The 13546-nt window shown below is 38.7% G+C and overlaps 2 protein-coding genes across 2 annotated transcripts in view; both read right to left on the bottom strand.

Annotated features, from left to right (window-relative positions):
• Positions 1-517, bottom strand: part of LOC138020265 (52 kDa repressor of the inhibitor of the protein kinase-like) — a 7898-nt gene extending 7381 nt beyond the window's left edge. The window contains exon 1 of the mRNA XM_068867272.1: positions 465-517. Within this exon, the coding sequence (XP_068723373.1) occupies positions 465-517 (53 nt within the window). The remainder of the gene's footprint in view (positions 1-464) is intronic.
• Positions 518-2159: 1642 nt separating this feature from the next.
• LOC138020264 (histamine H2 receptor-like) lies at positions 2160-3092 on the bottom strand. The gene has a single exon (XM_068867271.1). It carries the CDS (start codon positions 3090-3092, stop codon positions 2160-2162), a length of 933 nt encoding a protein of 310 aa, XP_068723372.1.
• Positions 3093-13546: the final 10454 nt, after the last annotated feature.

The raw sequence follows: 13546 nt of genomic DNA, 5'->3' as shown, positions 1-13546 counted from the left end.
CAACTAATCGTCTCTAAAGTCTGGTTTCCATATAATCGCAGACGATCGCAAACGATCGCAGAATCGACTATAGCCATACATTTCAGTCAGCGGAAATGTCAAATGTACAGGCGCATTGTGCTCGCGGGAAAATCGCAGCAAACAACATAGCGGACATCGAGGAGGAAATTTTGCTGCAAACAAATTTATTCTTCTTTTAGTCCTGAAGCGACGACATCGTCAGCTTCAAAACCAAAGGAAACATCGGTTTTGGGTTCGAAGAATATTCCTGAACACCCAAAAGGTATCGTCTTCAACCGCTTCAGATAACAACCATACGCAGTTCTTATGTTGCGGAATTCGACCTTTGCCTCCGCTGCCGATAACTTAAATTTCTCGCCGATTTTTTCCGAACTGTTAGCCTTTTTGTTTTTGTCTTTGAAATCTTTACTGTTACGGTTGAAAACGCATTCATACCGACGTACCTTCCTCCATAAATTCCCTCTTTAGTAACGTTACCATGTTCAATACCGGCCATGTTTTCAACAAATGAGTGTTGCCATAAACGAACATTCGGGCTTTGTGGCTAAGGCGTTGAATCATAAGACAAAATTAAAAATATTATGGGATACGTTTCGGATCTGCGATCCGCGATCGACTGCGATCATATGGAAACCAGCCTTTATGGAGAAGAGATGGTTAGCAATATAAATGTGGTTGTGTGAAAACAAGTCAAAAGGGAAACAGCTCCCTTCCGGTTGCCGTCCTAATTAAGCTCCCTGATTAGTGTTACCGGCATGAGAAGAATTCTTGGTTTTCACGTGACGTCATCAAAATTAAAAAATAAGGAATTAGCCATTTTAAAATTATCAATTTTATAGGGTTTTTCGTCTGGTGATAAAGCAAGGTTGAATTTGTAATCCTCTGCGTGACACGATATTAAAATGCAGCAAAGAATAGACGAGTTCACGCTCTTGATTGCATCATGGGTAATCAGAGCAACATGGCGGGAAATTCAAAGGTTTGTGTGGAAACTCAAGGGCAAAATATACTGTACATGACTCTACTTTATAGACTTTCGCCTTCATAAACCAAACAAATAAGTTCATGTTCACAATTGAGAATACCTAGACTTGGTATCCGTTTCTTGGAATTCTTAAATATTGCTTTGAAATTTCTCTCCATTTTGTCCTGATTACCCATGATGCACTCAAGAGCGTGAACTCGTCTATGCTGTCACGTAGGCTACAAAAAAAAGTGATTTATCCGCTGAGATTTCGCAATTTGAACAGTCCTTGTATGAGAATAAGTACTCATATAAATGTTTATGAACCCTCCGAAGACGACTGAAGGCTTTTCATAGCAAACATCGACGACATATGTTTTCGTTAGCTCCCGGCCACCATATTTGTGCCCCTCAGAGGGAAACAAACATGGCTTCTCCATACATAGCGTTATAAATCGAGTGAAACATTTTTTCGAATATCTCCCGCACGAAACATCTCACAGACCGGACCTGATTCTTCGCGAGACTGTTTTAACATTCATCTTCTTTTATCTCTTTGATTCTTGACTGCATTTGTTGAATGGTTTAGATGATGGTGTGACAGTGAAAACCGGCAATAAGAGCTTTGAGACAGGGCCTATGACTTAGAGTCTTCACTTGTGAGAACTTGGAAGACTATACCTATTTGCAAAATAATGTGATAGCTGCAAGTGGTCAGACTATCTACTGCTTCTCGAATAGCGATCACAAACCTCAATTTACAATTTGGATACAAAAACGTTCAAACAAATCCGACTGTGAATAATACTTGCCATGATGGTTTAACGTTATTTTTGGTTGGAGTAGGGGTTCCTTTTTAAGATAACGCTCTGTTAAACAGTAATACCGTTATCTTTGGTCTTGCCACATCAATAACCATCAATTTCTTTGGAGAAGTAAAGAAAACAAAACAAATAACTCTAAGTGAACTAAAATAACAACGCGTTTTGCGAAAACCAAAAGTAATATTTTATTAGAAGCATGATTGTTGAAATGCTCATTGACAGAAGCCATGCATCCAATAGGCTAACTTTAAGTGATCAGTTCAGTAGTTCTGGCGAAAGATTAATTAAGCAGGGTCTAGGAAGCCTAGATGCATTAGACATGGCTTATGCTAAGTTAAATTTGGGCTTATTTAAAGTCTTGTGTCTTCCTGGAAATTATCAATACTTAGTTTCGTATCGATGGAACACGACACCACAGAAATAACGGAAATCTCCTCGTTTGCGGGCGAAAAACGAATCCGCTGATTTCGACATGAGCGCTTAAAAACAGAGAGCATTTTGAAAAGAGCTTTTCTATATTCCTCATTCCTGACAGGATAAATGACGATGTTTATTACCGAATTTCCAAACTGGAGCAACTTGATCACATTCACTACAACGTGAGAAATTGTCCGGCATGAAATGCAAAGATTCGAAACCAAGATTAAAACCTGAAAGGGAAGCCAAGTGAGAAGAAACGCTGCTGTTATCAACAGCACGGTCTTTGTCAGTTTTAAATCTTTTGTCTCCTGAAATGGATGGCGCAGTCGTCGAGACCTCCCTTTTTTCCAAAGGACAAAGTAAGCTACACAGGTTACGACAACGGGTACTGATAGAAATGTCGCTAAAAGAGCTACGACGGATTTGTTGAAGAGAAACTGGACAAGATTTCCGATGATAGTCACAATAAACGCCATTATCCACGGAATGGCTATAGCAACGACATAGACTCGAGTCCCGAGAACGCGGTGACGAAATGGCCAACCAATGGCATACATTCGCTCCAATGCAATCACAGCGAGGGTAAAAATGGAAGCAAACCCAGGAAACATATCGGCCCCCTGGATGACTGCTTTTAAAACTTGACTGGAATTATGTACGTAGTTTATTGCGATAAAAAGTGGAATTGACAGTAGTCCAACTAGAAGATCTGCTACCGCCAAGCTTATAAGGAGAAAATGAGGCCGTGTGCGTAGTTCCTTCTTATGAAATATTATTAAGGTAACTACATTTCCACCGGCAGCCAAAAATGCGACCACTGCAAAGCACAAGGCCCATACGAAATTCCACGAGTGAAAATCCATCTTCCTGGAGAAAAAAAAACAAAGATAATCGATGGTTGGTTTCAGAGATATTTCACTGATATGTGATCACACTGACTTAATTTATTGTCGACAAGGCTGATATGTACAAACACAATGAAGTAATTAGTTACTTAGTAATCTGTGAGGTAACATAAGTGTGGACGGTTGTATAGATGTTCTTCCGGGGCCAGCAATAATGTATTATTCGGGTAAAGCTGCACGGTATTAAATATCAGTCTAGAATTTCTAATATTAAGCTAGTGTTCAGAGTGTTCTTTACTTCTTTGACGATACCCTTGTGCAGCAGCTTGTGGTGGTCGTCTTGTTCTTGGGATGTTTTCCTCTTCGTTCTTTTTCTGTTTTTAAGTTGGACTCCGTTCCGTGCCACTAGTACTTCAATAAGGTAGAGTTTTTCAATCGACCTGGTAATGTGATTTTTGTTTTCTGTTCTTATGGTTACAGAACGTGCAAAACCATCATTGCCTTTGTGTAGTTGTGTAATGACTCCTAGTTCAGTTCCATTGATTTCGTAGTGTTTCGTCATGTATCGGACGTCGATTTTTCCCACAGCGACAGTTTCTCCTGAGAAATGTTTGTTTCTTTGTGATAAGTGTTGTTCTGGGAGACTGGCTAAGTATTCCTTTTGCCATTGTTCCCAGTAATCTTGCATCACTTTTTGATGGTATCTCGCCAGTCTCGAGAATCTTTCATCGATATTCTTGTGGTATGTACCCTGAATCATCTGCTATATCTGGCAAAGTTAAATGTCCTTGTCCACATAGGAAATGAGACGGAGCAAAGGGTGGGCCATCATTAATATCTTTATACGTATAGAGGAGTGGGTGACTGATGCTTGTAGCCCCGACCTCCGTTAGAGGTTCTGTGTTTAGTATGTGGCTTTTGAAGGTAGTTAGCTCTTGAGAACCTGCTTTAAATGTCTTGGCATTATCCGAGATGATGTACTCCTGAATTTCTCTTCTGCTTTTGAATCGCCTAAAGGCCCTAAAAACAAGGTTTCAGTTTGATCTTCTACTATCTCAAGATGTATCACTCGTATTGCTACACAGGTAAAGTGACAGATGTAGACTTTGGAAATTTCTTTTTGCTTGTTACATATTTATAATGGGCCTGCATAGTCAACTCCGGTGACTCGAAAGGGTAGGGATTCTGTAACTCTTATTTCTGGTAATGGAGGAGAGGCAACTGACCGGAATGGTGGTACTTCTGCTGTTCTATTGGTCACATACTTTTTTTAGTTCTCATTTCACTAGTTGTCTGCCTTTAGGGATCCAATACCACTGTCGAAGCTGAGTTAAAGTGTTGCGTACACCGCCGTGTAAAACTATCAGGTGTGTGTATCTGACAATAAGTGTTGCTAAGAAGCTTTCTGCCGGAATCAGAACGGAGTACTTTGCATCGTATCAAGTTATTGTCATCCAAATAGAGATCAAGCTGTTAAATTACTCGTGGGCGCTTTGTTTGCGTTTGAGTTTCGATATGATCTCTTCACAAAGCATTTGTTGTACAGATTTAACTAAGGTGACGCATGCACGTCCACAGCAGTGATAGTGTTTTGGCTGTTTGTTTTTCCTGATAACAAATGTTGTGATTCTGAGTGTTTTGTTCAGGATACTGTATCTGGTGATTTCAATGACACCCAATAGATCATATAGATTGGTATTTTCCTGTTTGTTGGTGATTATTGACGTTGTATCTATTGTTGATTCCATATCGTGAATTTTGTCAATTGTGTTTGAAGGCCATTCTTGTGGTGGTCTTAGGAGCCAGGATGGACCTTGGTTCCAGTCTCCTTGTTTGGAGATGACGGCTTTGGCGTCTACTCATCTAGTGACGATGTCTGAAGGGTTTGATGTGGGTAGACAGAAGCTCCACGCCCTGGGTGAAGTAATATCATTAATCAGCCGTACCCGGTGTCTGATAAATTACTGCCGTAGAACCTTAGTGCTGGATATCCATAATAATGTAATTTGGGAATCACTCCACAAAACTGTGTGAAATAACTGGAAGGTTGGTAATACAGCTTTGGAGAAGTATTTTGATATTGGGCTCCAAGTAGTGCTGCAAGTAATTATAACGGTGGCATTGTTTGTTGTTTCACAGGTGCTACTTTGCTTTTTGACATTAAGAACGTGCATGTTATTCCTTCAGAAGTATTGCATCTCGGATAGGCTACTGCTCCTTAGCCTAACATACTGGTGTCACTAAATTAAACACGTGCAGTTGAACGTCGTTAATGACACTTTTGAAGTAATGTCTAGGTATCACAAGCGAGGTCAGGTTTTGAAGTTCATGAAGGCATTTGATCCAGTTGTCCTTTGACGTAAGTTCATCCTTGCTCTTTCGAAATAGTTTCACGATGATCTGTAGTAGTGTAGAGCCTCGGGGTCTGTGTCTGTTCCGTTTAAGACGTTGTCCATATTATATCAACTTTTGCAGGTCTTTTGATACCCAGTGGTCTTGTTTGGCAATATGGTGTTGAATTGTGGCGCTTAGCAGCTAACGAGATGGCACGGCTTCAAATAGTAAACGTCAAAATCTGTAGGTGACTAAATTGTGTCGATCATGTGTAGATTTGTTAACATCTTTAAGCCAGAGAAATGTTGTCGCATCTCTGTCTTCAATGTTGAGTTAGATCTGGAGAAATGCTTTTCCGATGTCTGCGGTGAATGCTACTTCGTGTTTTCTAAACTTACATGGTTTCCAACTGTGGCATCACAATTGGGCCGGTAGGAAGACAGTCGTTTCGGCACGACACTTTGACCATTTTCATGGCTGTGGTGGACCTGTCTGAGACTGGGAAGACTGGGAATTGAAAATTATGCATCTTAAATCGTCTGGCAATTTTTTGAGGGGTATTGGAATTAACAGGCTTACATAGCAGTCCGTTTGCACTCCCAATGTTTCTAAATCGCGAATTTTGCTTTCGCATTTATCATAAAAAATTCGTAGTACTGTTGAAGATCCATTGAAAGGGGTATTGAGCTTTAAGAGTGATTTCATATGAGCGTTAATTAGACCTTGTTTTTTTCCAAAGCGTTCTTGCGGCATTCCAGTTGCTTTATTGTAGTTTTGTGACGTGATTGGTAATCCCGAGATCTCGCGCGCTGCATCTCCAGTTATCATACCCTTCTGATAATTCATCTTATCGATGTTGTGTAGATCGGGATTTTGGTGTACTGCATTATTAAAGCTATCCCAAAATGTTAACCATTCCAGGGGGGTTGCCGTCAAACGGTTGGATTTGCAATTTCGGCAGATTAATGTGAGCTCTGAATGTTGGTTTGCTTTCTGCTATGTTTGTGTGATGCAGCAAACTTACCGGTAGTTGCCTCGAGCTCCCTGCAATGCATTCTGTGATCCGGAGGTTCCAGTATATTAGGATGTTATCTTGAAATGTCAGAGCCTCGTCTGTTTCGTTTATTATTTAATCTTCTTCTTCTTCTTCTTCTTCTTCTTCTTCTTCTTCCAGATTTAACTAGGAAGATTGAAGGGCCTCTGCTCGTAGGGAAGTGATTCTTTGTGGATTGCATTTGCATTACAATGTAGTCTATCTGCACAAGTTGCCACAAAGCCCTTCTTCTTTTTTGGCTAAGGCGTTTATGATCTTGTTATCCAGAAGTGATATTTCGTCTAAGCGTCTGGTGAGTCGCTCGGTGAGGACTTTGAGCTCAGTTATGTTCGGTGTTTCTGTGTCTTCCATGAGTCGTTCGGCGCGCTTTATGTCTTACGTGCAGTGTCCTTTGTAGGATTTTCTGACGGCCTTGTTGTGTCTTAGTTTTGCTTTTGACATGCTTAAGAGGGTCTCGGCACCAGTTTCAGAGATATTCCTCTGACATTTGATCAGACTGACTTGTCGACAAGACTGAACTGTGCAATGACAATGAAGTAATTAGTTACTTAGTAATCTGTGACGTAACATAAGTGATTGACGGATGCATGGATTTTCATGACAGTTGGGATTGCAATGGATTATAGTTGATTGCCGTAATAGATGTCCTAAACGAAATGAGACACTGGAGTTTGAAGACCTTGAAGCACTTTATCAGTCGCCATCCTCATTTCTAAATTTATTCATTTTTGATTGCAAAAAGTGAAGCTTTCAGTTCCAAATACGAGCTTTTTTTAACTTTATTTTGGGTGATCTCAGTATTTCGTCCTTCTTTTTGTTTCCTTGCACGTAATTCGTGCGAACATTTTGGGCCATTTACCCATGGGACATAAAAATTTGATTTTATGAATACATGATGTGCTTTATTTTCTCTTTTGAACGTGCATAATTGATCGAGCGTGACTTGCGCCCTCCATTTAGTGGGCATTAGGTATAACGTGACGGTTCCTTAGTTTCATTTTCACAGTTGAAATTACACGAGAGTAGGTGGACCTTGCTTCTCACCAAAATTATCTGATATGAGTGAAGCAAAATGTAGAGCAATTGAGTTGACTTATATGGCTTGCCGTGAAAATAACTTAAAAGTTTTGTTAATTAATAATTTAGAAATAAGTGGCAATGCTCTCTACAATCTAGACAAAGGAGTAGACCATTTTTCAGTTGCCGGTAAGTTACCTGGCCTAAGAATGAAAGCGAGGTTGCCGGCTACCCTGCTTTGACAAAAACCTTTGTGCTTTTCTGATTAGAATTACAACACAATTTACATGATAAAAGCAGTAAGATCTGTATCAATTCAAGGTCACCGGCAGCCTCGCAGCCATTCATAGGCTAGGTCACTGAGCAAACATATGTAAAAAAGAATTGCCTATTGATGAATATGGGAAACCATAAATTTGAGTCGTGTATTTGTAGGAAGTCAGTTGGACGCATTTACGTTCCATGGTTGCGAAAGCGGAAGACTATGATTGCAAGGACGTGTTATACTTCTTAGTCGATTCAATACTACAGTTGTGATTTGAATTTTCCTTGAGGCCTCATTCAATCAATGAAGGTACCATATTCTTTTGAATTTTGTGCTTAACAGTGATGCAAGAAGAGCTCATTTAAATAACAACATTAGAAAATCAAAACGGCCCCCCTTTTGACATGTGATAAGATGTAAGATGTAATAATACCAAGCCTGAGATGTTAGTACACAAATCTAGTAAAATAAACCTCTACAAAAACAATCAGTATAAGACGTTCATTTGTCGTAACCATCAGGCTAAAAGCACATAAGTAGAGCACATAAGGAAAGCTCATAAACCAATGCACTCGAACCCGTAGTATATCCTTCCAAACTTATGCTTACCGCTAAAGTAATCCCAATATACAAATGTGATGACGAATCTGATCCGTCTAATTATACACCAATATCATTGCTTTCTATTTTTAACCGTACTTTTGAGAAAATGATGTGTTCCCGTCTTAAATATTTTCTTCAGCAACACAATATCCTTCATGATTCACAATATGGTTTTCGTGAAAAAAAGATCTACTGAACATGCTCTTTTGACATAATTAATCAAATTGAAACTGATGTGGATGGAAAATTGTACTCATGCGGGATTTTTATAGACCTACGAAAGGCCTTCCACACGGTAGATCACCGAATTTTATAAAGTAAATTGCATCATTATGAAGGGGAAGGAATAATAAATGATTGGTTTTCTTCATATTTACTGCGTCGTCAGGGTCGTCAGCAAACGACACAAATTGGTGCTAAAGATATTTCTAAAAAGGAAATAATTTTGTGAGGAGTCCCTCAGGGGTCGGTACTGGGACGTCTGCTTTTTTTAAATTTATATAAATGATATATCTATGTTAAATATCTAGGTGTGTTGATTGATGAAAATATCTCATGGAAATATCATACTGTCCACTTAGCTTCAAACATTAGAAAAACAATTGGTATTATTGCTAGATTAAGAAATTTCGTACCCCTAGCTACTTTACATCGTATATTCATCTCACTTATCTAGCCTTATCTATTGTATAGCATAGTCATAGTCGCGTGCGGCCGCGCCGTCAAGACTCTTATTCCCCAAAATGTGCCCTCCGCCTGATGTACTTTCATTGGTGACTACAAATATCATGCTGTACCCTACTTTCTTTCTTCTCCTTTTCTTCCTCTCGATTTTCTGTACTTAAATCAGTTGCTGTTCTGATGCATGACACATCTAACAACTTATCGACTCTTAATTTTGCTACTTTAATCATTTCTAAAGCAGGCATTCATTCAGATAAAACAAGATCATCTTCAAGAGGTGACTATTTTGTTGAACCTTCAAGATTTGAAAAGCAAATTAAATCCTTTTTAACAAATCATGTAAAAAATTGGAATACATTACCTCCTGCAATTTGCCATCTACCCAATAACAGTTTTAAAATTAAAATTCACAATATCCTACTCCATTGAAGACTTTTTCAGAAGAAAATGACTATATTGATTTACCTGTCTTAATAACAAAAATATCTTAATACTTTACCTTGTCATATTTGCACTTTAATGATTTGATTTTAGATGATATTTCCTCTTAGTTGACTGTATACTTTGTACACTGTGTCCGGATCCTTATTCGTTCTATAATGTACTGCTTGTAAAACACAACGGAATACTGTAGCTTTCTCTTCTTGTTCTCTTTTATACACGTGTAACCACTGCTCACCTCGACTAGATTTTGCTAACTGCGAGCAGACTACAACGAAGTTCTACAATAAACATTCTGCTTTGCTTTAATTTTGCTTCAAAAATCCTGTGTGAAGTGACCTTTGCCAAGATGTCAGAGACACCCAACCATAATCTTCGGTGAAATATGTGTTCGGGAGAGTCAAACTGTTCTAAGAATTTCGGTTCTACGTTGCCAAAAAGCTATAGATTTCTTTACTAAAAAAAGCCACCTAAAAGATTCACAACAAGGGAAAAGTAGCAATTTTTGCAATTTTTGGCACTTAAAAAGGTCACCTAGCAGTTTCGGATGAGCAAATGGTTCGCTGAAAGGTTTGGTTCGCTGGGACGTTTTTAAAAGGTAACGTCCAGCTAGCAATTTCTGAATTGAAGATATCATTCCCTTAATTAAATTTTCAGACGCCTGAATTTTCAGCTAAGATATCCGAACAGATCAATTTCTTCTAGGTGGTGACAACATCTCTTTAGACAATCTTTAAACACTACAAGGAGCCTAGAAATGTCTCTCAACGGCTTTTGCCTTAATTTCCCCGCTGGGTGCATTTGTAACTATTATAAGGGGTTTTCAATTAACCTCATGATTTTACCACTTACCAAAGATAAACACCTCTACCCCCTTTGAAATCAACACACTCTTTAGCGCAAAATCCACCAAGTAAAACGACAAACAAGGGAGCAACACTACTGATAGACCTATTTGCAATCAAGTGGGCTTACTGCGCCGTTGAATAACATGCGGACTCTTAAATTCAAAGGTCAACGGACAAAGGAGTCGCTACCGTCAATCAAATGTTCCCCGGCTCCTCCCAGTTTTCGACTATGTTGACTGAACTGGGCTCAACGATGTGATTTGATTACTGCGCGCTCGACAGTAGTCGGAAGCTCGGAGGAGCAGCCGAACATTTGATTGACGGTAGCGAAAAACGCATTTGTCGGTTGACCTTTGAATTAAAGAGTCCGCGTGTTATTCAAAGGCGCAGTTAAACAAAGGTAATTACTTTTGCTCAATACCATCAGAAGTAGCCACTAAGCCAATCACAAGGCAAAGCTGGTGCGAGCAGCCGGCCCCGAGCTGAGCGCGGAAATAGCCCTTGATTGGATCGATGAAAACAAAGAGTTTAAATCCAGCTATAGAGCTTGGTAATCAAATAAAGGTGATTTAATAACGTAAGAAAGAACTTAGAGTTAACGCTTTGAGCGAAATGCAGAATCATATATCTTTCGGGCTTACGGTACTTTGCGAAACGAAACGAAACGAAATGGTACTTTGCGAAATGATTAACTGTAAGATCTATTGCTAAACAACGCAATTTGAAGCAATGCAGAAATCGCGAGCCTTCAAGGGGAAAAGAAAAGTTAGTAAACAAATAAAGAGCTTGCTCAATAAAAGCGTTCCAGAATCTTTAAGGATATGCAAGCGAGGATACCTAAACTTCGAGCCAGGATTCGAGCTAGGATCCGAGCCAGGATTCCAGCCAGGATTCGAGCTAAGATGAGCTCCCTCCGCTATTTATTCTCGAATCTCTCGGTTAGGTTAGGTCTCGAATCGGTTAGGTTAGGTCTATTTAGGTTAGTTCTAGTCTAATTAGATCTAGTTAGGGTTAGAGTAGGTCTCGGTTAGGTTAGGTTAGGTTAGGTTAAACAGGACTGAATAAAACGCAAACAGCGGTTACAAACATTTGCTTGAACTGCATAACTTTTATAAACTTAACGTTTCGTGTGTTACAACATACATCATCAGAAGTGATTATTGTTCAGTTACAGAAAAATTTAAATTTAAAAAAATACAACTGTACGGACTGGGAACTAACGAAATTGATTGACATAAAACGACAAGAATATGCTAATAATAGAGATAAAGTTTCTCACTGCCAACGTTTTCATTTAACGCTGGCTTTAGATCACGGTCAACAGGGACTCTTTGATTTTGCAATGCATATCTGATCGACCAGTTGCTAATATTTCGATCTTTCGATCGATAATATGGTTTTTCTGTTACAATAACGAGAACGAATCATTAGACTCTTATCACGAATCAGGTACTAGTTTTATTATTGTCACAGGTGTTCATTTCATTTTGTGATGTAGCATGTTGGCGTTTGCTTACTTTCACAATTCTCAGGACCAAGGAGACTAAAACATGTGACCATTTGATAAGTTCAAGTACCAAAACGCATACAGATCGAAGTTAAAAACTACGAGAAAACGAAGATTTCCTTTCACATTTTTTGGCATCACTTCCTGTTTACAAGTCTAGGCGTAGGCAACGTGAAAATACTTCCATGTGAAACAAACACAAAGCCGTTCCGATTCGAAACAATTGGCGACTAATTTGCATATCCTTAAAGATTCTGGAACACTTTTATTGAGCAAGCTCTTTATTTGTTTACGAACTTTTCTTTTCTCCTTGAAGGCTCGCGATTTCTGCGTTGCTTCATATTGCGTTGTTTAGCAATAGATCTTACAGTTAATCATTTCGCAAAGTACCATTTCGTTTCGTTTCGTTTCGCAAAGTACCGGAAGCCTATCTTTCGTACGTGGATCAACTCGTTTGATAAAACCGAATTGGTTTCGTTTCGTTTCACTCCCCACCGCAAAGGGGCAGCACCGTTTCCTGTGAAACAAACCCCATCGAAACTAAACCAGTCATTAAATTATTTTTGGCATGGCACTAAGCTACTCAATGCCCAGCTAACCAGAGACCTGGGCACCGTGCCTTGATTTGCATTCACTGACAACAGGTTTTGATACAAATTGACCGCAATTTATTTCGAACGCGTCGCTCTGAAAAAAAAATGCTCATAAAACGAGTTGAAACCATGGATGATGACCTTGACTGAAACTTGTCTTTAAAATAAGAACACGAGGCAAAAAGGTAAATAATACTATTTAATTTAAAACACATTGCGTTAAAAAGCTCATATTAAGAGACTTGCTGCATCAGTGACAGACATAATATTTGAACCTTCGAGAAAATCAATTTAAGATTTGAAATCACCGCAATTACGATCTGACATAAAATACCCTAGTTGCTTCTCAGTTGATTTTCATCTGGTGGCTGGAGCACAACATCATGGTTTTCGCAGAAGTATAACGAGTTCAAATCCCATTCAAGCGTGTTTTTTCGGGTTTTCCTTTCGTTATTAAGTAACGTACGTTCCTAACTGCAGTGGTCTAAAAAACATTGGTAATTATCATATAATTTCTGTAGCTATTAAGTCCCCGAGTCGCTTTTCAAGTTCAAGTTTATTAACTTCTTCTTTTACTATTACAATGAAAAAGGCTAAACTATCCCACTTATCTAGGCGGGTAGTGTTTTATCTAAATATGTACAAAGAATTCTTAAATAGTTAATACTAAACTAATTAATTAATTAATTAATGAAAAGCAAAAAGATAAATAACCAAAAAAAAAAGATGAATTTATTGATATGGATATTTTAAGAGAATAACGGAAAATAAGTCTCAACATAATTACTGGTATGCTGACAAAGTTTATAAATTACACTGCAAGGTATTTCTACTCAGCTAGAAGAGGTAATTTTTGTATAAAGGTCTTAAGATCAACATAAGAATCCTCATGCTTAAAGAAAAATCCCCTCTTTTTTCGTAAGTATTGAGGAAGTTTATTCCATATTTTAAATCCAAACCGCGAGAAGGGTTGACTCTGTTCATGTAACCTTCAAAATGTCTTATAAAAATTGGCCGCTTTCGCTGATCGAGTGTTACAGGAGTAGATAGAATAAATGTTAGTTAAAAGCTCTATCAAGTTTGCAGGTGCAGTTTTGCAATGGTTATCATGCATTAGAGCTGATAT

Source organism: Montipora capricornis, chromosome 10 (assembly GCF_036669925.1).
Source record: "Montipora capricornis isolate CH-2021 chromosome 10, ASM3666992v2, whole genome shotgun sequence".
NCBI lineage: Eukaryota > Metazoa > Cnidaria > Anthozoa > Scleractinia > Acroporidae > Montipora > Montipora capricornis.
Note: the sequence above shows the minus strand (reverse complement) of the source record. Positions and strands in the feature narration are given on the sequence as shown.

Coding starts and splice junctions, on each gene's coding strand:
- LOC138020264 (XM_068867271.1), bottom strand. CDS start 3,092: ATGGATTTTCACTCGTGGAATTTCGTATGGGCCTTGTGCTTTGCAGTG.